Genomic DNA, 21916 nt, shown 5'->3' with positions numbered 1-21916 from the left:
TGCATCCACTATCTCTATAGCCACCTCTTTCAAAACCCTAGGATGTAGGCGATCAGGTCCAGGGGATTTATTGGCTTTCAGTCCGATTAGTTTCTCCAGTACTTTTTTTTTACTAATACTAATTTCTTTCAGTTCCTCATTCATGCTAGACCCTTGGTTTTCCACTATTTCCGGGAGGTTTTTTGCGTCTTCTTCCGTGAAGACAGACACAAAGTATTTGTTTAATTTCTCTGCCATTTCCTTTTTCCCCATTGTAATTTCTCCTGTCTCAGCCTGTAAGGGACCCACATTTACTTTTACTAATCTTTTCCTTTTACATACGCTATAGAAGCTTTTACAGTCTTTACTTCTCTCATCCAAAGATTTACTTTTGGATGGAATCTACAGGAAGATGGTTACAAATCTATTCATCGATTATAAATGCTGAGTGGGCTGCAACATTCCATCTCAAAATATATTGAAAACTTGTCAGGATATGTCAATGGGAAAAACCTATTCTAAAATTGTCAACATTTGCCTGTTACGCCGTAGGTAGTGGTGTGATTAGGTTTTTAACATTGTAAATGCTGTCATATAATGTTAGCTCCAAACTCTGCAGTGGAACTGTATGTTTGCACTTGGAATCATCAGGTTTGTAGCATGCAACTCCACTGCAACACAGTCTCAAATTGAGGGCAAAAGGCAAGTCTAATAAGAATTTTGAGATTAGCTACTGCAAAGAATCATTAATGTCAATAAGCCAGAATTGTCTGGCAACATAATAGTCTATAGGCCTCCTAACAGTTGCAACTCTATTGGTCGGAGTATAAATCAGGAAATAGTTGGGGCTTGTAATAAGGGAACAGCTATAATCATGGGAGATTTTAACTTTCATATTGACTGGACAAATCAAATTGGGCAGGGCAGCCTTGAGGAAGAGTTCATAGAGTGCATTAGGGACGGGTTCCTTGAGCAGTATGTTACTGGCCCAACCAGGGGGCAGGCAATCTTAGATCTGGTCCTGTGTAATGAGACAGGATTAATAAAAAATGTCCCAGTAAAGGATCCCCTTGGTATGAGTGACCATAACATGGTTGAATTCCAAATTCAGTTGGAGGGTGAGAGAGTTGGATCTCAAACCAGCGTACTAAGCTTAAATAAAGGAGACTGTGAAGGTATGAGAGCAGAGTTGACTAAAGTGGACTGGGAAAATAGATTAAGGTGTAAGACGGTACAGGAACAGTGGTGTACATTCAAGGAGATATTTCACAACTTTCAAGAAAAATATATTCTACTGAGGAAAAAGGGGCGTAAAAGAAAAGACAGCCATCCGTGGCTAAGTAAAGTAATAAAGGATAGTATCAGACTGAAAATAAGGGCATATAAAGTAGCCAAATCTAGTGGGAGGATAGAAGATTGGGAAGCATTTAAAAGCCAGCAAAGAATAACTAAAAGATTAATTAAGAAAGGGAAGATAGATTATGAAAGTAAACTAGCAAAAAATATAAAAACAGATAGCAAAAGTTTCTACAGTTATATGAAAAGAAAAAGGGTGGCTAAAGTGAATGTTGGTCCCTTAGAGGACGAGACCGGGAAATTGGTAGTAGGGAACATGGAGATGGCAAATACGCTGAACAAGTATTTTGTATCAGTCTTTACAGTCGAGGACACTAAAAATATCCCAACACTGGACAAACAGGGGGCTATAAGGGGGGGGGGGGGGGGGGGGGAGGAGCTAAACACGATTACAATCACTAAGGAGATGGTACTCGGTAAGATAATGGGACTGAAGGCGGATAAATCCCCTGGACCTGATGGCTTACATCCTAGGGTCTTGAGAGAAGTAGCGGTAGGGATTGCGGATGCATTGGTGGTCATTTTCCAAAACTCCCTGGATTCAGGAAAGGTCCAAGCAGATTGGAAAACTGCTAATGTAACGCCCTTATTTAAAAAGGGAGGTAGACAAAAGGCTGGAAACTATAGACCAGTTAGCCTAACATCTGTGGTTGGTAAAATGTTGGAGTCCATTATTAAGGAAGCAGTAACAGGACATTTGGATAAGCATAATTTAATCGGACAGAGTCAGCATGGTTTTATGAAGGGGAAGTCATGTTTGACAAATTTGCTCGAATTCTTTGAGGACGTAACAAACAGGGTGGATAAAGGGGAACCAGTGGATGTAGTGTATTTGGACTTCCAAAAGGCATTTGACAAGGTTCCACACAAAAGATTACTGATCAAGATAAGAAATCACGGGATTGGGGGTAATATACTGGCATGGGTGGAAGATTGGCTATCTAACAGTTGGGATAAATGGTTCATTCTCGGGTTGGCAATCAGTAACTAGCGGTGTTCCGCAGGGGTCAGTGCTGGGACCCCAACTCTTTACAATCTATATTAACGATTTGGAGGAGGGGACCAAGTGCAAAGTATCCAAGTTTGCCGACGATACAAAGATGGGAGGGAAAGCAATGAGTGAGGAGGACATAAAAAATCTGCAAAAGGACATAGACAGGCTAAGTGAGTGGGCAGAAATTTGGCAGATGGAATATAATGTTGGAAAGTGTGAGGTTATGCACTTTGGCAGAAAAAAATCAAAGAGCAAGTTATTATCTAAATGGAAAGAAGCTGCAAAGTGCTACAGTACAAAGGGATCTGGGGGTCCTGGTGCATGAAACACAAAAAGTTAGTATGCAGGTACAGCAGGTGATCAGGAAGGCCAATGGAATCTTGGCTTTTATTGCAAGGGGGATGGAGTATAAAAGCAGGGAAGTCTTGCTTCAGTTATACAGGGTACTGGTGAGGCCACACCTGGAATACTGCATACAGTTTTGGTTTCCATATTTAAGAAAAGATATACTTGCTCTCGAGGCAGTTCAGAGAAGGTTCACTCGGTTGATTCCGGAGATGAGGGGGTTGACTTATGAGGAAAGGTTGAGTAGGTTGGGCCTCTACTCATTGGAATTCAGAAGAATGAGAGGCGATCTTATTGAAACATATAAGATTGTGAGGGGGCTTGATCGGGTGGATGCGGGGAGGATGTTTCCACTGATGGGTGAGACTAGAACTAGGGGGCATAATCTTAGAATAAGGGGCTGCCCTTTCAAAACTGAGATGAGGAGAAACTTCTTCACTCAGAGGGTAGTAAATCTATGGAATTTGCTACCTCAGAGAGCTGTGGAAGCTGCGACATTAAATAAATTTAAAAAGGAAATAGACAGTTTCCTAGCTGATAATGGAATTAAGGGTTATGGGGAGCGGGCAGGGAAGTGGACGTGAGTCTAGGTTCGGATCAGCCATGATCCTATTGAATGGCGGATCAGGCCCGAGGGGCCGTATGGCCTACTCCTGCTCCTACTTCTTATGTTCTAACAGTGAGTTTAAGGTGCACGCCATTATTAGCGTGTAAATCATCCAGCAATTTGTGGCGAGGAAGAGATACCCTGTGAGTTGCAAATCATCACAAGTTGCTGGACGATTTGCACTGCTCCACTGTTAGCCTTGTGAAAATGGTAGCTCGCCCTCAACTTCCCTGTGAGTTTTAAGAAATTACTGCATTTGCGCATTAATTACCAATTAAACTCGCCGTGGAAAGTTAGGGCTGGTACTTGTTCCTGCAATGCCACTCAACCTCCCCAGCCTAGAAAGGGAACAACTGAAACTGTGTAGTTTCATTCCTGCAGGTTGTGAATTGTTGTTAAAGACTTTTAAAAGGCAACATTTTTTCTCTTTCTTAATCCAATCTTTCTTTCCCCCTTTCTGTACCTGATTTGACTATCGCCCCTATTTCCTTCTCTGTTGTTCCTCGGTTTCATTCTCAATATTTAGATCTCATTGGTTCGCCCAAGTCCCAGTTGCTCTATTGCTTGTGCAGTTATCAGCTCACACTCCAAGCGAAAAAAATTTGAGCTGAATGGCGAGGGAAAAACTCTAATTAACAAGGCACACTCCAGGTAACTCTGGGCCAATGGTTTTACTAATACTGTTCCTTACCTCCAGCATGAATTTTGCAGCCCCACATTAATGCAATCTCAGAATTTTGACTCTGCTGCCTGTCTGTAAACACTGACCCTATGCTAACAGTTTCCTCCTCTACCCGTGCCTCAGCCCCCAATAAATTCTGGAGCACCCCCTTCCATGTTGTAGAACAATTTTCCCTTCTCCTCCTGCCAAATTATGCACTTTTCTCACCAGACTCATTGGGACGCAACGATATTCACACAACCCACTACGTACATCTGACTCCGACCGGGAATGTCAATCCTCAATCACCGTCCTTACCGATTACCAGGACACCATTTTCTCTCTTCCAGTTCAACATCTTTGCAAACCCAGGACGAATAATTCCCATCCCACCAGGTTCATTCTGTATCTCAGACCCAGTTTTGCTACCAGCTCAATGCACCACTTGAAATATTGGGTTAGCAGATCAAGGCACAGCAAATGGCTCCCCCCTCCTGAATGTTACAACGAACCAGATTTTAAAAAATTATTCGTTCATGGGATGTGGGCGTCGCTGGCAAGGCCAGCATTTATTGCCCATCCTTAATTGCCCTCGAGAAGGTGGTGGTGAGCCACCTTCTTGAACCGCTGCAGTCCATGTGGTGAAGGTACTTCCACAGCGCTGTTAGAGAGGGAGTTACAGGATTTTCACCCAACGACGATGAAGGATCGACGATATACTTCCAAGTCAGGATGGTGTGTGACTTGGAGGAGAACTTGGAGGCTGTGGTGTTCCCATGTGCCTGCTGCCCTTGTCCTTCTAGGTGGAAGAGGTCGCGGGTTTGGGAGGTGCTGCCGAAGAAGCCTTGGCGAGTTGCTGCAGTGCATCTTGTAGGTACTGCAGCCACGGTACGCCGGTGGTGAAGGGAGTGAATGTTTAAGGTGGTGGATGGGGTGCTAATCAAGCGGGCTGCTTTTGTCCTGGATGGTATCGAGCTTCTTGAGTGTTATTGGAGCTGCACTCATCCAGGCAAGTGGAGAGTATTCCATCACACTCCTTACTTGTGCCTTGTAGATGGTGGAAAGGCTTTGGGGAATCAGGAGGTGAAACACTTGCCGCAGAATACCTAGCCTCTGACCTGGTCTTGTTGCCACAGTATTTATGTGGCTGGTCCAATTAAGTTTCTGGTCAATGGTGACCCCCAGGATGTTGATGGTGGGGGATTCGGCGATGGTAATGCAGCGATGTCCTGGGGCTGTGATGATTGACCTCCAAGCACCACAACCATCTTCCTTTGTGCTAGGTATGATTCTAGCCAGTGGAGTTTCCCCGCCCCCGATTCCACTGACTTCAGTTTTACTAGGGCTCCTCGATGCCACACTCGGTCAAATGCTGCCTTGATGTCAAGGGCAGTCACTCTCACCTCACCTCAGGAAAAAAAATCAATTTTGTCATGGGCAAGCAAGCAGTGCTTTCTAAATTGTTCCCGGACCCATCAAAAAGGATACTCAAGTTAATAACTGCATCAAGATCACCAGAAGTTGCAGTACCAACCAAGAGATGACAAGTTCAGAATGTATAATATTTTGCAAAAGGTACCGGCACAGTGAGGAAGAATGCTGTAAGGGCCCCCGCCCCCACTGATAAATATTTAGCTACCTTGTTGGAGCGGAGGTAAATCTCTTCACAATGCCCCCCACCATGAGTTTAAGGACTGGTAGCACAAGCACGCTCCCCTCCCTGCCAACCCCCAGGAAATATTATGGGGGAAGCAGGGAAATGTGGGTCTAGGTCATTGCAAATGTCTCTCCCACACCCCAGAGAGAAATTTTGGGATGTAGAAAGTTTAGCTCTCCCATCTGTCTCTCCCTCCTGCTGTCTACCTTCTCCCTTGCCCTCCTTAATCTAATTAACCCCCCACCCTCTAATCCTCCATGATTTCAATACTGAAATTGGTCTCGACTCCTGGAGTGCAATACCATAGGAGATTGACAAGTGGATATAATATTTTAATAGTTTGTACCTGTAATGAAGCCTCTGTGGTTTTTATGTTTGGTTCTTTAAAGCTCTCTGGTGTTACAAGTAGTGGAGAAAAATTTGCAGCTAATGAGGGTTTGTTGAGAGTCTGGTGCTGCTGATTATGCTGTTGTGTCAGTTTGAGTTTCTGAAGCAGTTCATGACCTTGAGATCCAATATCTGAAGTGCTTCTTTCACCGGCGCCACACTGCGGAGTCTGGTTACTTCCTGGAGTCAGGTTCTGGGAAGCACATGTTATTTCAGAGGAAAGTGGGCACATCATCAGTGGTGATACGGTGTTGACTTCTTGTTGCAAACTCTGACTGTGGCCATTGGTACTGATGGCGGGCATGGTCTGATTAGAAGTAGCTTCAAAATTTAGGGAAGACTGAAAGAGGGGACTGGCACAAATGTTGTACACACGATTGGTTTGAACATCAGATTTCTGGAGTGCAGCCGGTGTCATTAGTATTTGTGTAGTTGCTTCTTGGCAATTTAATCGAGAAAAATTGATTTTGTTATGAAGACTCTCAGGGCTCCCCAATTGTTTAAGTTCTGTTGACTGTTCATAAGTTAACGGTAGGACTAACGTTTGGCTTCTTAATTTGGTGTCTTGCTGAGATGTCGATATCATTTCTTGGTTAGGGTTCATCAGTTGCTCTTTAGTAACAGGTGTTCCAAATAATTCCTCTACAGTCAAATGTTTGGCACCTGAAAGAATATGCTGGAGGAGGAAATTAAAAAAAGGCAGTATTAAAATATTTGTTTGCATATTCACTATTATAATTACTGGATGATTCACAGAATCTCAGAAACCCCACAATGCAGATAGAGGCCATTTCGGCCCATCAAGCCTGCACCGACACATATCCCACCTGATCCCCGTAACCCCTACACCAACACATATCCCACCCTATCCCTGTATTTAATCCCCCTAACACTAAGGGTCAATTTATCATAGCCAATCAACCTAACCCGCACATCTTTGGACTGTGGGAGGAAACCGGAGCACCCGGAGAAAACCCACGCAAACACGGGGAGAATGTGCAAACTCCACACAGACAGTCGCCCGAGGCCGGATTTGAACCCGGGTCTCTGGCGCTGTGAGGCAACAGTGCTAACCACTATGCCACCGTGCTGCCCTTGTATTGTATTGGATGAGCAGAAATTTCCTTTAATTAATTATTGGAAAGACTGAAGCCAGTGTCTTTGGTCCCCGCCACAAACTCTGCTCCCTAGCCAACTACTCCATCCCTCTCCCTGGCCATTGTCTGAGCCTGCACAAGACTATTTGACCCTGACCCGAGCTTCTGACCCATGATCTCTCCATCATCAAGACCGCCTATTTCCACCTCCGTAACATCACCCATCTCTGCGTCAGTTCATCTGCTGCTGAAATCCTCATCCATGCCTTTACCTCCAGACTAGACTATTTCAACGCACTCCTGGTCGGTCTTCCACCTTGCACCTTCCGTAAATTTGAGCTCATTCAAAATGCTGCTGCCCGAATCCTAACTTGCACCAAGTCCCATTCACACATCGCCCATGATTGCTGATCGATGTTGGCTCCCGGTTCAGCAATGCCTCGATCGTAAAATTCTCATTCTTGTTTTCAAATCCATCCCTGACCTCGTTCATCCTGATCTCTGTAACCTCCTCCAGTCCTTTAACCCTCCGAAGCTCTGCGTTCCTCCTTCTGGCCTCTTGCGCATCCCCGATTTTCATGGCTCCACCATTGACTGCCGTGCCTTCAGCTGCCTAGGTCCTAAGCTCTGGAATTTCCTCCCTAAACCTCTCCCCCTCTCTTACCTCGTTAAGAGGCTCCTTAAAACCTCTCTCTTTGACCACCTGTCCTAATATTTCCTTATGTGGCGCAGTGTCAAATTTTGTTTGGCAACGTTCCTGTGATGCACTTTGGGATGTTTTATTACATTAAAGTCGCTATATAAATGCAAGTTGTTGTTGTTATAATTATCACTGAGTCAAACTACCTTGTTGTGGTGCTGTGCTGAAGAAGAGGTATGTTCATCTGTTGATGATGTTTTCACTGTTAGGCCTACAGTGCTGTGTATGCCTGGAGAACTTGATAAAATACTTGAATCACCAAACTGACATGTCTAAAAGAAAAATGTGTGTTTTTAAAAAGTCAAACATTACATTCAATTGTTAAGATTTCAGTTGCAGTGATATCAATTAGTACCACAAGAAAACTAATAGCCCAGTATCAGACTACAAAATGTAATTATATTGATTAAACTGAAGGCTCTAACAAAAAGCAACCTTGGACAAATGCTCAACTTTAAATTCCTGTATCTAGTTTCATTGCATATCACCACCACTAGATGGCTACTAAACTCCTTTATTTCTCCTTAATTTTTCAAAGGAAAATTTATGCCAGTTTATTTAAGACATAAAATTTAATTTAGTACTGATTCAAACTAAATTTGATTATTTTCAACATTTATATACCTTGAAGCAGTAGAAGCATTCAACTGTATTTAACTGGTCAAAAGAACAGAAATGCAGGGAACACTCAAGCCAAGCAGCTTACACAACTCAATGCTCTGATCGGGTCTTAAAAAGGAAAGTCTGGGAGGAGGGGGAAGGAATACTTTTTATGCAAAGTGTGAGCTTTTGATAAAAGAAAATAATGCTCTTAACCAGGAATTCCTTTGACTTTTCAAAAAATAACAATCAATTTTATCTTTCTCCATGTCATTCCATTCCAGTGACGAACAGGATGTCCAAGCTTTTGTATTCATGGGCCACAGATATGTAACATGGAGCCTTGTGGGCCACACAAAATTTCCATCTACTGTACTTTTATACATTTCAAAATGCTGATACTAATGCATGGTTTCCTGATTCAGCAGAAACACTACACATAGCCTCAAAATTCAAACAGGACAAGGCAGCAAACGAAAAACATTAGCACAAATAGGACAGAGTTGCCTGGGCTTGGAGGCTGGATATCCAGGGGTGAGGAGCCATATGTGTCCCTAGAGTTGCAGGGTTGATGCCCCTGAAATACAGGCTGTGTCCTGAGATGGTTCCATTGTAAACAACATAAGGTGCATTTTCAAACCAACTTGCCAATGGCTCTAAAGCCATTTGACCCCAGAAAAAATTACACTTAAGTCAAAGAAATCCCAAGATGAAAGACTTTACTTAGGTGGAGAAACTAGAGAAACTGTTCTCCTTAGAGCAAAGAGGGCTATGGGGAGATTTGATGGAGGTGTTAAAAATCTTGAAGGATTTTGATAGAGTAAGTAAGGAGAAATGATTTCCAGTGGCAGAAGGGTAAGTAATTAGAGGACATAGATTTAAGGTAATTGGCAAAAGAGCCAGAGGCAACAGGAGGGGAAAAAAAATTACGCAGCAGGTTGTTGTGATCTCGAATGCACTGCCTGAAAGGGCAGTGGAAGCAGATTCAATAATAACTTTCAAATGGGAATTGGATAAATATCTGAAAAGGAAAAATTTGCTAGGCTATGGGGAAAGAGCAGGGGAGTGGAATTAATTGGTTAGCTCTTTCAAAGAGCTGGCACAGGCACGATGGGCCTCCTTCTATGCTGCATCATTCTATGATTCTACGACACACCATTATGGAATCCAGCACACACAACTACCGTTTTCCCCAAATTCATTCGTACTTGGATATAGTTGCCTTTTACGTCCATCATTGCACCACATCTGAAAACTGGTTCCAGCTTCCCCACATGAAGCTGGATAAACCCTTCATCAAGAAAGCATTTTCAAATCAATTTAATTTGTGTTTACAATTTACAGAAGTGCTTTATATTTGGTTTGTTTTTCAGGAAAGGATTTTTCAAAGATAATGTGTAAATTCGCCATTGTGGCCAAGGATCATTTCAATATGGGCAGGATTACTTCAGGTTTTAATCTTCATTTGTTGAATTTTCACAATAGAAATACTCAGCTCTTTTTCAAGTAGATGGACACAAAGGTTTAGAAGTTTTATTTTTACACTGTCATCATCTGGATACAGAAACACTGTGAATGTCCATCATTCAGAAAGGTGAAAATTACAAGTTCACTTCTAGCCTTCATTGTTGCAAATTCAAAATATTATAAAAAGGGGAGGAATGAATCTCTATACCAATATGCAGAATACAAGTACTGCACATTCTTATTACTGGTACTTATTGTTAAGCAGTGTATCTGTAACAATCTCACACTGAGATTCATTAAATACTATGTGAGATGCTCAAGAGATCACCTTGCATCTTCAGAAAATAGAAGTACAACATTCATTATTCAGTGCTTATAATTGTTATTCAAAACAGTTTAAATCCTTACTTGTTCATACTCTTCCTTGGCTTTGCTAAGCATGTCTAGGATGTCAATAGCATTTTCTTCATCGTACCCATTGGTCTTGTTTGGAGACGTTCTCCCTGGAGATTCTTGCTGGACTCTCTGAGCCTCCATTTGTACAACCCTAAGAGGCAGCAGCACAAGTATTACACCAAGTATTTACCTAAGCCAGTAAATAGATGTTATTCAATTCAAATCAGACAGTCCTCAATTTGATCCCTGGTCTGTGTTAAATTAGTTTATCTTAGCTTGGGCTGGCCCACAGAAATTTCACAAGGCTGGAGAATTAGAGGCATTCCAACTGATGATCGCTATCCAGAGACCTATGCTAGGAAGTGCACTTGTGGACATTTGGGAAGAACAGGATCAGGCTCAACTGCGATACTCCCCAGAGTCCAAAAACTTTCAAACCCACATCCAGTCTGTCATGAAAACTGTCTGCTTCCACCTCAGGAAAAATGCCTGCTTACTCCCCTTTCTTAGCCAGCCACAACTGAAACCCTCAACAATGTCTTCAGCACCTCAAGGGTTGACATGTTCTCCTTCATTAAAATGTTTTTTTTAGATTCTTTCATCAAACTGTTCTCTTTGGCATCCAAACTTCACAAACTTTAGTCAGTTCAAAATCCTATGGCTCAAAATCTCTCCTGCATAAAATCTGGCACGCAGTTACTCGCGTTCTTACAAACTCCACTGGCTCCGTGTCCCAGCAAACTGCTTTCAAGATCATCTTCAAATCCCTCTGTGGCCTTGAGGAACATTCTTGATTCCACGCCATTTTTATTTCTGGCTGTGAATTACTGCCAGATGCCTTCCACTCCATTACTGGAGGTCAATCTTGCAGCTAGTACACCTGCTCTCATATTTACTCCTAAAATAACTTCATCTTGCTATCTTTTTTACCTTTTTTAAAAACCTCCCCTTGACCTCATCTTTGGTCTACACATCCCCTCAAATTCTTACACTATTTCCCCCTCTACCTCTTGTAAAGTGCCCTGAGACTTTGACATAACAATGGAACATCTTGTTGTACATTTTGCCGATGCTCACTATAGATGTTCATATAAGATTGCCACTTGGGGAGGGCTGCCAGACTCAATGAACTCCTATCCCAGCAGAGTCAGAGCCTTTGAGAGGAGAGAATTTTTTTTGAAGTTTTAACATTTTTCGGGGCTTGTAGCTTATACAACAGAGAAGTATTTATGGACTACTGGTGCTATAGCTTTGCAACAACCAAATTAAAACCTCTAGGATGTTTTCATTGTAATCTTATACTGCTATAGAATGCAGTGTTTTCACAGTTGAGGTAAAAATTTGCATCACTTACTTTAAAACTGCACAATTACATTTTGGGGAGATCCACCAGTCTAGGAATGTCTGATAGTCCACAACTGTTCTGCTTTACATCAATGTCAGAACATTGATTTCACCATGACTCCAGAGGTAGATAACATTTTATGAACTTTTACAGTCTCGAGCAGCAAGAAACATTAATATCAGTAATTGTAACAAGTAAAGTTCAAAGGTTTGTTACATCAGACCATTCAGCACAGAGAATTATATATATTTTTTTAGGAAGTACTGAATATTCAGATCTTGTACCAAGTTTGCCTATTTGGTAACTTATTTTCTGCAGTTATTTTACTGATTCACTTCTGGATCTGAAACTCTTCCATTTTTTTTTAATGCAACAAGTTAAAAAATGCTGGGTGGGGGTTCCTAACAGTTGAATTTCCAACAAGCCAGTATCTGAAACCAAGTGTAAAACACTGAAACATTTATGCTAAAACGAATTGAGAAAGTTTTCACATCTATATTAATTCGAATACAAAAATGTACTTCACTGTGGACTGCTTAGAAAAGCAGCCAAAGACAGATTGCTGACCTTCCTGATTGATACAACTTAAATGAACAAGGCAACAGCTGTCACGAGAGCAGGTGCACCAACACTACTACTGCATCCTTAAATATGTCATGACATCATAGCCAAACTTAAAATCTCCGAGGATATATTAAAACATACTTTAAAATTAACCGTAACTAATTTGTACATAAACTGGAAAAAAAATTATGCATCTTTTTTCATTTAATATTTCTTCAGCTGGTTTCCATACAATATACAGATAGGCAGGAAGAAATTAGTGCATGGTAAGGCAAGATCGCTAAATGGATATCTATTTGAAAGGGATTATATCGCACCGATGACTAAATGTTATTAAGGTTTCGTAAGAGCAAAGGATCCATAATGCATCAATAAGTCAACTGGAATGTAAATCACCATTCTTATTTACTCTATGGACATTAAATGGGCGCAGGTTAATGTTTGCCTGCCCTCGCAGGGTGCAGGGAAACTTAAAAGGAACAAGTACAATAATTTACAAAATGGAGAAGGGGTGGGGGAAGAATAGAATAAAGGAGATTTCATTTAATGGATTAAAACACAGTAATTTCACAAACAAGTTTAAAATTTGAACTTCCTTCAGCTAGTTGTAGATTTGTGAAATTGACAATAATGCCCACACAATTGAATATAAATTTGACCACAATTTTACCTCATTTTGGAATGGAATCTTAAAACTGAAAGCACAGTAACTATAGTTTTTATAGTAAGCTGATTTAACAGTATGCAAATTCTTACTTTGACATGAGTTGTGCAATTCGATGACAGTCATTCTTGTCATAAAACCAGATGCTGTAAATGGACACTAGCAAAAAAGATAGAAAAAATAAGCCAATTATCAATTTTTTTCACCTCGCAACTTTGGTAATTTATTATTATTGTTCTTGTTTACTAGACAAATGGGCAACAAGTTGGTTTACCAACACACAATACCAGAAAATTATTGCATCAGGTGTTTATTGCGATCCACCAATTGTGGTGCTTCTCCCAGAAAAGATTTGAGTTTCTCCAGCTGCTCTTGGGTACCTAGGTGATCACAACAAGAGCAGCAGTGGTAAAGGTCTAGGAGCAAGCCATCTGCCCACCTTTTTCGGTGGATAGTGCTGCATGCAGGAAGGAAACAACTTTAAAAACAGGGAAGTAGGAGGGATCAGACCAAAAAAAGGGAAAAACAAAAACTCAATTTTAAACTATTTCACTCGCAGCAATTTAAGAGCATTTACCCCGAGGAGGGGCGGTTGGTGAGAAGGTCACGGAAGGAGCCCCGGGAGGGGTGGCTGGTGAGCAGGCCCGGGCGTTGGGCTGAAGATTGTCGGACAGGAGGAATGGTGGAAATGGAATGGCGGCGCGCACAGACGCAGCGGCTTTGCTTCTCCCAGGACGGTGCTATTTACATTTAATGTTAATGTTATTTGTACTGGACTCATGGGAGCTTGCAAGATCACATTTCGTTGTCCATGTACTTGTGCATTGTACAATGACAATAAAGTTGAATTATTATTATGTTTTTAAAAAATCCATTCTCAAGTTAGCTGGTCCAGGAGGGCAATGCAAATATTAGAACAGTTAATATTTGATGGTAAACAACTATTTCTCCCCTGCTAAACTCCTTCAGTGTAAAAACCATAATCTTAATGGCCCAACATGCTTTTATCCGAGCTACATATTTGCTAAAAAGACATATAAAAGATATGTAATCATAAATGATAGCTTAATGGGCAGCATGGTAAATTTTGAACTGATTACTTTCAGAGAACCACTAGCTATATTTTCACTACAGTTGGTCTGTTATCATATCTGATATTTCACATTTTGTGTCTGGCAACCAGTCCTGAAGGGTTACCATTAGCTCTACCCGCACCATTGATGAGCACATACAAATTTGGAATTACATTACAGTTTTCATTACCACAGACTTGCTGTTTATTTCTCCCAAGCTATCTGGATGCAGCAAAACTTGAAACTTTCAATTAAAATATTTTCATGTGCTTCAGCTTGGAATTCAGAATGTCTTTCTTTTAAAATAATCCACAAGGTTCATTTTAGAATGTGCTTTAATCAAATCCTGAAAACCTCCTTAATTACAAGGACCGTACTATAGATCAGTTGTCACCAATTTATTAGAGCAGTTATTTTTAAAGTCACTTCTACTTTGCTGCAGATCATCTGGCTGTGCAAGAGCTTAAGCCACACAAAATGGTTCTGCTTAACAAGCCACGGAAAGAAAACAGGTGAAGGTTTAAAAAAAAGTTAGAACATAAAAATGGTGCACCACTGTCAGCAGGGACAGAATATAAATTTGTAATATGTGATATGTGATGTAATAACAGTGGAAGTTTAAACATATTTTTAAATCATTTATATCACCATTACACAGTAACATCACTAATGGGGTTTAATTTTCTATGCGCTGTTAGCAGACATATTAAGCATTTGCATGACTTCCCATTTTGCAGTATTTTAAAATAATCAATTTAAAATAAATAAATGGCTTTAACAACTGGGTTATAAAGGTGCAGAGAAGTGAATTAAAATTGATACCCAGAGGAAATTAAATCCATGGGTGTTTTCATTTTGAGGAGAAAAAAAGATAAAAGTAGTTTGAATTGAGCAGGTTCACAAAAAAGTGGGCATGTATTGAAAAAAGTACAACTTATTAGTATTTTGTTGAGGGGACACTTAGGAATTCTCCAACACACTGTACCATGGTTTGATGGCACACAATTCCATACCCACAATTCTTCACACAGAACGCTCCCAATCTCAACCAAGACTAGCTAGTCACACTGGACCATTTCTACAAAGCTCTAAAGGCTACTACAGAATGATACTGATAACAGCAGATCTTTAATCCATACTATCGGATTGTGTGTAGTACAGAAGAAGTAGAGCCAAGACATTACTCTGCAGGATGGAGGGGAAGAGGAGAATAAGGAAAAGCATTCCCTTATCAAATTTTGCCTTTCTTCGCCTCAGACCATTTCTCTCTGAGGAGTCTTTTCTGCTCTCATTCTCTCTCTCCCTCTATTATTGGCAGATTCAGTACTGCTCTGACACACTCTTGCTCTCCAGTAAGAGGGAAGAAAGAATACCACTTGGAGGCAGGATTATCTCAAATCACTGCTAAACCCACAGGAGTGGCTAATGATTTATAAAAGAATAATACAATACTGCATTGGGGATGGAAGTGGTGGCATAGGACTAAATTCAAGTGATTGCATTCAGATGTACTGCAGCCTGATATCATTAAAATTAGTTGTTTACTAAATAATCCTCATGAACAGTCTCCAAGAATAAATAAATATATATATATATATAATAGCATACTTCAAGGATACAAGATGAGATGGTGAACATGAGATAGGAGGTGATATGATATAGGTCTGTCTGGTGCCAACAGGTTCAATAAAAATTACTCCATTAGTATTCTTGAGATCAGCTTACTTATATGATTATTCTATACATTTTGAAAGCTTAGAATTGAAGCAGCAATGCAGGAATAAAATAATAATCTGATTTGCAAATAAACTTTTGCATGCTAAGTATTTTAACCAATAGGTCTTCCCTTTACACTAGTACATATTTAGCCTTATACCTCAATATGTAAACATTTGATTCAGACACTACAGTTGTTCCTTCATTCATCAATAGTCATCAAAAGCAACTAAAATCAAGATTGCACAATTGCATTATTTTATATCTATTGCAATCCACATGTATAAGTAACTACCCATAAGATAAACTTAAGGGCCCGTAATTTGCAGTCAGTGGCGAAGCGCAGGTGTTTGCTACTGGCCTGAAGCAAGCTTCGCAAAAAGATCTCGCGATCTCTGTGTCGAGAACTTTGGGTTTTCCGACGTTCAATTCAAATCAACGGAGTTTAGTGGGGATCCCCTCGTGTGAGCTGCTGTGACGTCAACAAGCTGTCTAATCAGCCAATCAAAACGCAGAATTCTCACAGACAGCGAACCAGGAAGTGGGCAAGCTCCCTTGATTCTAACTTAAATGTGAGAGAGAGCAAAACAAAGATTGGGGCTCTCACATGGAGAAAAGGCAAACCTGAAATAAAAGTGAACAAACTTTTGAAGATTCTTAATTTTAATTTTTATTAAAACGGATACATTTCATACTGCGCAAAATTTAAATTAGTTTTTCACGCCCATAACCTGTGTTTAGCAGTCAATACCCCAGTTACACTGAATCCCTTTGGGTCTAACTTTTAGTGGGGAATTCAACAGCGTAATTACTGCAGAAGAGTCGAAGTGTTAATCAGTTTCCCTGATTTGGCTGATTACACAGATTGCCAACTCTGCAGAGGGGTGCAGTCACAGTGCAGCCTGTGTTGGAGCTGTGAACGCCTGCGCATGTGGCAAGTCCTGAAGTTGCGGTCAGTTTCAAAGGCAGAATGACGGCAAACGTTGCCAGTTCACCGGCATCCGGACCGCAAATTTCGGGCCAAGATCTTTGTGGGGAAACCCAAATCTAGAATGCAAGGTCCACAGGCAGTCATTGATTAAAATAACAACAGAAAATGCTGGAAAAACTCAGGCGGCCAGGCAACATCCGTGGAGAGAAATCAGAGTCGACGTTTCGGATGAACCCTTTTTCAAAACTGGAAAGGAAATGAAATAGATCGAAGGCAGGGCTGCGATAGAACAAAAGAAGTAAAGAGACATTAAGAGGTATTCAAAACCAGACGAGATGGTAATAGGACAAGTGGAGACAAAAGACGGCTGAGATTAGGCGTGAAGTGTACTGGCAGGATGAGAGACAGCTGCCATGTGGGAGAGAGAAAAAAAAAAAGGGGGGGGGAGTTGGTGGAAACCCAAAACAAAGGGGTGGAAAAAATATAAGTAAAAATGTAATAGGGGCCGAGGTTATGATCTGAAATTGTTGAACTCGATATTGAGTCCGGAAGGCTGCAAAGTGCCTAATCGGAAGATGAGGTGCTGTTCCTCATCTTCCGATTAGGCACTTTGCAGCCTTCCGGACTCAATATCGAGTTCAACAATTTCGGATCATAACCTCGGCCCCTATTACATTTTTACTTATATTTTTTTCCCATCCCTTTGTTTTGGGTTTTCCCTCCCCCCCCCACCTTTCCTTTTTTTTCCTCTCTCCCACATGGCAGCTGTCTCTCATCCTGCCAGTACACTTCACGCCTAATCTCAGCCGTCTTTTGTCTCCACTTGTCCTATTACCATCTCGTCTGGTTTTGAATACCTCTTACTGTCTCTTTACTTCTTTTGTTCTATCGCAGCCCTGCCTTCGATCTATTTCATTTCCTTTCCAGTTTTGAAAAAAGGGTTCACCCGAAACGTCGACTCTAATTTCTCTCCACGGATGTTGCCTGGCTTGCTGAGTTTTTCCAGCATTTTCTGTTGTTATTTCGGATTTCCAGCATCTGCAGTATTTTGCTATCGTACTAGTCATTGTTTAAAACTATTTAAAATTCTATTATCCAAAGTTTGTTGCTAATATTTTCCAGTTAATCTGGTTTAGGTAGTCATATCCAATTTTAGCCAATAAAGCACAAGATGGTCTAATATTGCACTGCAAACAGCACCATGCTAAATTAATTGATTCAACACAATTTGTCACATTTCCCTCAGCCACAAATTCTTCCCCAAGGGTGGCCCAGTGACAATGTCAGGGTAAACTCTACCATTATAAACTGCAAATGCCTCACATATCTGTTGTCACTGATAAGCTCAGCTGCCACTTTGTTTCTCAAAATCAGGCATCCATTAACTCTGGCACTGCATCTCTCAAACCAATTTTCAAGTGTTTTTTACTTTGCTCTCCAACAACAGAAGGTTGGATTAAAGCAATTGTGAATAGTCTGCACTGTATGTAAGTGCACTTGGATGAACATACAAGCATGACAGGCTGACATTCAAACTTGGCTGCTGATTTGAGTAGCTTGTATTTTCAGGACATAAGTAGCAGTTACTGCACTGAATGCTACAGGATACTTGCATTTGTTATCAGTACCTAGATGGACACCGAGTTCCATGTAAATGCTCCACAATTCTTTAGTGATCTGACTGAAGCATGGTTTTTACTCATCAGAGTGTTTATCTCTGATCCAACAACCTTTGGTCATTGTGCTCATTAACTAAATATGAATATCGACGATCTTTCAAAGAAACTACTTTTTAAAAAATGGGGCTCTCATCAAGAACTCTGTCCCAAATACAAAGGGAATGTTGTAAGCGAAACCGACCTAGAGCCATACTTTTTTAAGGCTAGGACAGGTAAGTGTTCACTTGGTTTCTGTTTGAATCGAGTGTTTATGTAGTTTTTAATAATCAGGATTAAGCAGCAGCAACTGGAAATTGGTGTGCGGAACTCTTTTCTCAGGTGATATATTTATGAGCTACTGTACATTTTATTGAATAACTTGTAAAAAGTTTTTGAAGATGTTATAAACAGGTTTACTGGAATTAGGGCAGGAAACTTTTGTTTGGTGATTTCAATATTTAGATTTATCATTTAATTCTTTATAAAAAAAATATTAAGTTCTTTCATCCTTTAAAAAAATGTTTTTTAATGCATTACACTGTATTTTGAAAACTATAGCTGCTTAAAGCCTGCTTGGTTTATGTCTATCTTTAAATGTGATGTTACAACAGCCTTACAGACATTGCAAATAATCTAGAAACTGCTAAAATATACGAGCAGGAAAACTACAAAAAGCAAGATCAGAGAATTTTGTAAATCATTCATTGTTTCGGGGTATTTCAAAAAGGATTCTTCTGGAATGTGCCAGCTGTTAATATATTGAACAAAGTTGGGTTGTTATATTTATAGTACCACTTAGGTGGAGGAACCCCATTAGCTTGAGAGAATGGACATTATCTTATCAGACCTAATTCAGTTAGTTGAAATGAACAAAAAAGGAAATGTATTCTGCTGTTTTTAAGTCACTTTTAGTCCCAACTGATAACCCACCACTATTCATAACAGAGCAAGAGCTGATAGTCTGTATTAATGTTGTTCTGTATAATAGATGTATATAAACAATAACAAAAGAGCAGTTCAAAGATGCAGCAAGGTTTATTTGTGTCTATGTTGGAAATGGTGTCACGTTAAAAGGGAGCAGGATTACATTGAATCAAGGCTAACAATGTCAATGGTATCTTTATTTTGCTGCAATACAGGCAACAATAATCACTAGGAATCATGTGGCAAAACTGACAAGTAAGTAACTGCTAGAGACATACAAGGAGAGGATTTTTCTGAATAGTTTTATGTGCAGTTAGGACAACATAAAATAAGTTTTTCAAAAAAATCATCAGTTGTTATTGCTGTTTACATAGTCAGTGACAAGTGTAAACATTTAGTAACACAGCACATCCTTACCATATCTGGTGAAGCAGCACAAATTAGTGCTGCACCCAATTCAACCAAGAGTAATGCTGCATTGTTAAGATTAAATAAAGACAGCCATATCTCAAAGTACAAAGAATTCGGAAATCAAAGCATTTTTCAAAACTTAATGCTGGATATGGGAACAGTCAATGTTTTGTTTCAAAAAGTTATCAAGGCTTGGATTTCAATATTATAAATCACAATGAAGATACTTCCTAATTAAAAGAATCAAAATGAAAGCATTATGTGTATAATACCTATGTAAACAATTATTTGTGTAACACCTGTGTAAATAAGGGGATTGAAAATTTGAGACACTTTAATAAACTATAAATGACTATCACCGCATTGCAATGGATCCAGCAATTAACTTGAACAAACTCCATTTTGCAGCTATACTTTCAGAATTCTGACGAAAAAGTGGAAAAGATGAAAGAAAAAGTGTCAGACTTAAATAAAAAGATTACACAACTGGCAAACTAATCTTATCTTTAACCTTAACATCTTTTCTTTTATAATTGGGGGTTTATTGCACATTAAAGCAGGGAAACAGCCAAAACACTATTTTGAAGCCGCCAATACAATCAGTTCCTTGTTTGGCTATTTGCAGGTTCCTGTCTGCAACGTTCTTATGTCAGGTTTCTGATTTAAGTCGGAGATAATCAGAAGGCCAGGAGCTTTCTTCCCTTCTTGAACAAGTTGCCTTCATTTTGTATACCTCCTTATGGTAAGTTAGAGAGTGGCACCAGCAGAAACCCAGGCACACACTTATTATAAAAATAAACCAATTTGAAAGAAATAATAAAAGACTTGCATTTATATGGCAACTTTCGTGACCTCAGGACATCCCTAAGCCAATACTCCTGATGTGTAGTCTCTGTTGTAATGTAGGAAATGCGACAGCCAAATCATGCACAGCAAGGTCCCACAAACAGCAATGAAATAAATGATCAGATAATCTGTTTTTTAGGTGATGGTTGGGAGAAAGGGCTGACCAGGACACCGGGAGAACTCCCTTGCTATTCTTCGAATAGTGCTGTGGGATCTTTTACATCCACCTGAGAATGCAGACGGGGTCTTGGTTTAACGTCTCACCCAAAAGACGTCACCCTCGACAGTGCAGCACTCCCTCAGTACTGCAGTGAAGTGTCAGCCTGGATCATGTCTCTCGAGTGCGGCTTGAACCCACAACCTTCTGACTCAGAGACAAGAGTACTACCAATGAGCCAAGGGAATTTGCTCTTCCATTAGTCTTGCTTCATGAGGAAAATTACAAGGGGAAAACAAAAATTAACCCACCAGGAGAACGGGAACCAAAAAACTTCTTCCCTTACAAAATAACTCTCGATTCACCGATAGGAAGCGGTTCTGTGATTTTTCTAATGTTACAATAATGAAAAATTTCCTCATTCACTAACCTTGAAATACATTTTTTTTTTTTTTTTTAAAGTTCCCTTCCTTTCAGTCCCCACACTTCACTTCCCATTTGAACAATTGGACTGGACCGCACACCGAGACTTCTATTAGTGCCACTCTAACTGGCCACAAGGAGGTACACAACAATGTCAAGCAACTGCTCTGTGAGACTTCCTTTCCCACAGGGAGGAAAGTAATTGTTGATTATTACAGTTTTAAATAAGATTTGACCCAAGAGAATTTGAGACAGAAACATGCACTCGCCCCTCTCTCCAGTCCATGCACCCAGACATGAAAATCCTAACCATATATTACACCCGTATATGTAATTCCTATTTAGAAGGCATAACAGATAAAAAAGGAGTGGCTTTCAAATTCTACTTTACAACAATTTCTCAAAATAACTTTAAGTGGCAGATTCAGAGCACATGCTGTCTCCTTGGGATTGGCCAGCTGTGTACTCTGATCCTTAAAAACCACAGTATTAAAGCTACTCAAATATCAGAAGTGCAATACTGTTATATTAACTCTAACCTACAAATGTAAACACGTGAAGCATACAAAAAGTTATGCATTTAACCTTAAAAGCACTAAAGCCTACTAAAGGCGACACTCACTTTTTGAAACTATGCATAGTAACTTTCACAGATCTGTTAACCACAAGGAAAGAGATCACAGGAAGTGTTTATGTGCAATGAACTACGTGCAGATGCTTAAGTGCTTCACGCATTATGTGCATTCATGGTTAGCTAGCTATCTCTATCAATGCTGCTGTTCTACAAATTTTCAAACCCAAGAACACCTTTAAATAACAAATGGGTTTCATTATACGCGGTTAATTTCCCTCAAAGAAATAATTATCTCGAATAGGTTTGTAAGAAAATCACCACCGAAATAAGTGATCTCTTTACAACGTCGGTTGCAGTGCTTCTACCTAAATTTTTATTCCAATG

At 40.2% G+C, this 21916-nt stretch overlaps 1 protein-coding gene across 6 annotated transcripts in view; it reads right to left on the bottom strand.

Moving 5' to 3' along the window:
• The window catches only part of dcp1a (decapping mRNA 1A), an 87866-nt gene that overhangs the window by 44110 nt on the left and 21840 nt on the right, over window positions 1-21916 (bottom strand). For all 6 annotated transcript variants that reach the window (XM_086001665.1, XM_086001663.1, XM_086001662.1 and 3 more), the window contains 4 exons: window positions 12912-12978; window positions 10259-10397; window positions 7930-8055; window positions 5946-6662 (listed from right to left, as the gene is read on the bottom strand). In XM_086001665.1, coding sequence (XP_085857791.1) covers window positions 5946-6662; window positions 7930-8055; window positions 10259-10397; window positions 12912-12978 — 1049 coding nt within the window. The remainder of the gene's footprint in view (window positions 1-5945; window positions 6663-7929; window positions 8056-10258; window positions 10398-12911; window positions 12979-21916) is intronic.

This window comes from Somniosus microcephalus, chromosome 11 (assembly GCF_052327205.1).
Source record: "Somniosus microcephalus isolate GS21.2 chromosome 11, FLI_Smic_1.0, whole genome shotgun sequence".
In the NCBI taxonomy this organism is placed as follows: Eukaryota; Metazoa; Chordata; class Chondrichthyes; order Squaliformes; family Somniosidae; genus Somniosus; species Somniosus microcephalus.
This window is presented reverse-complemented; position numbering and strand designations above follow the sequence as displayed.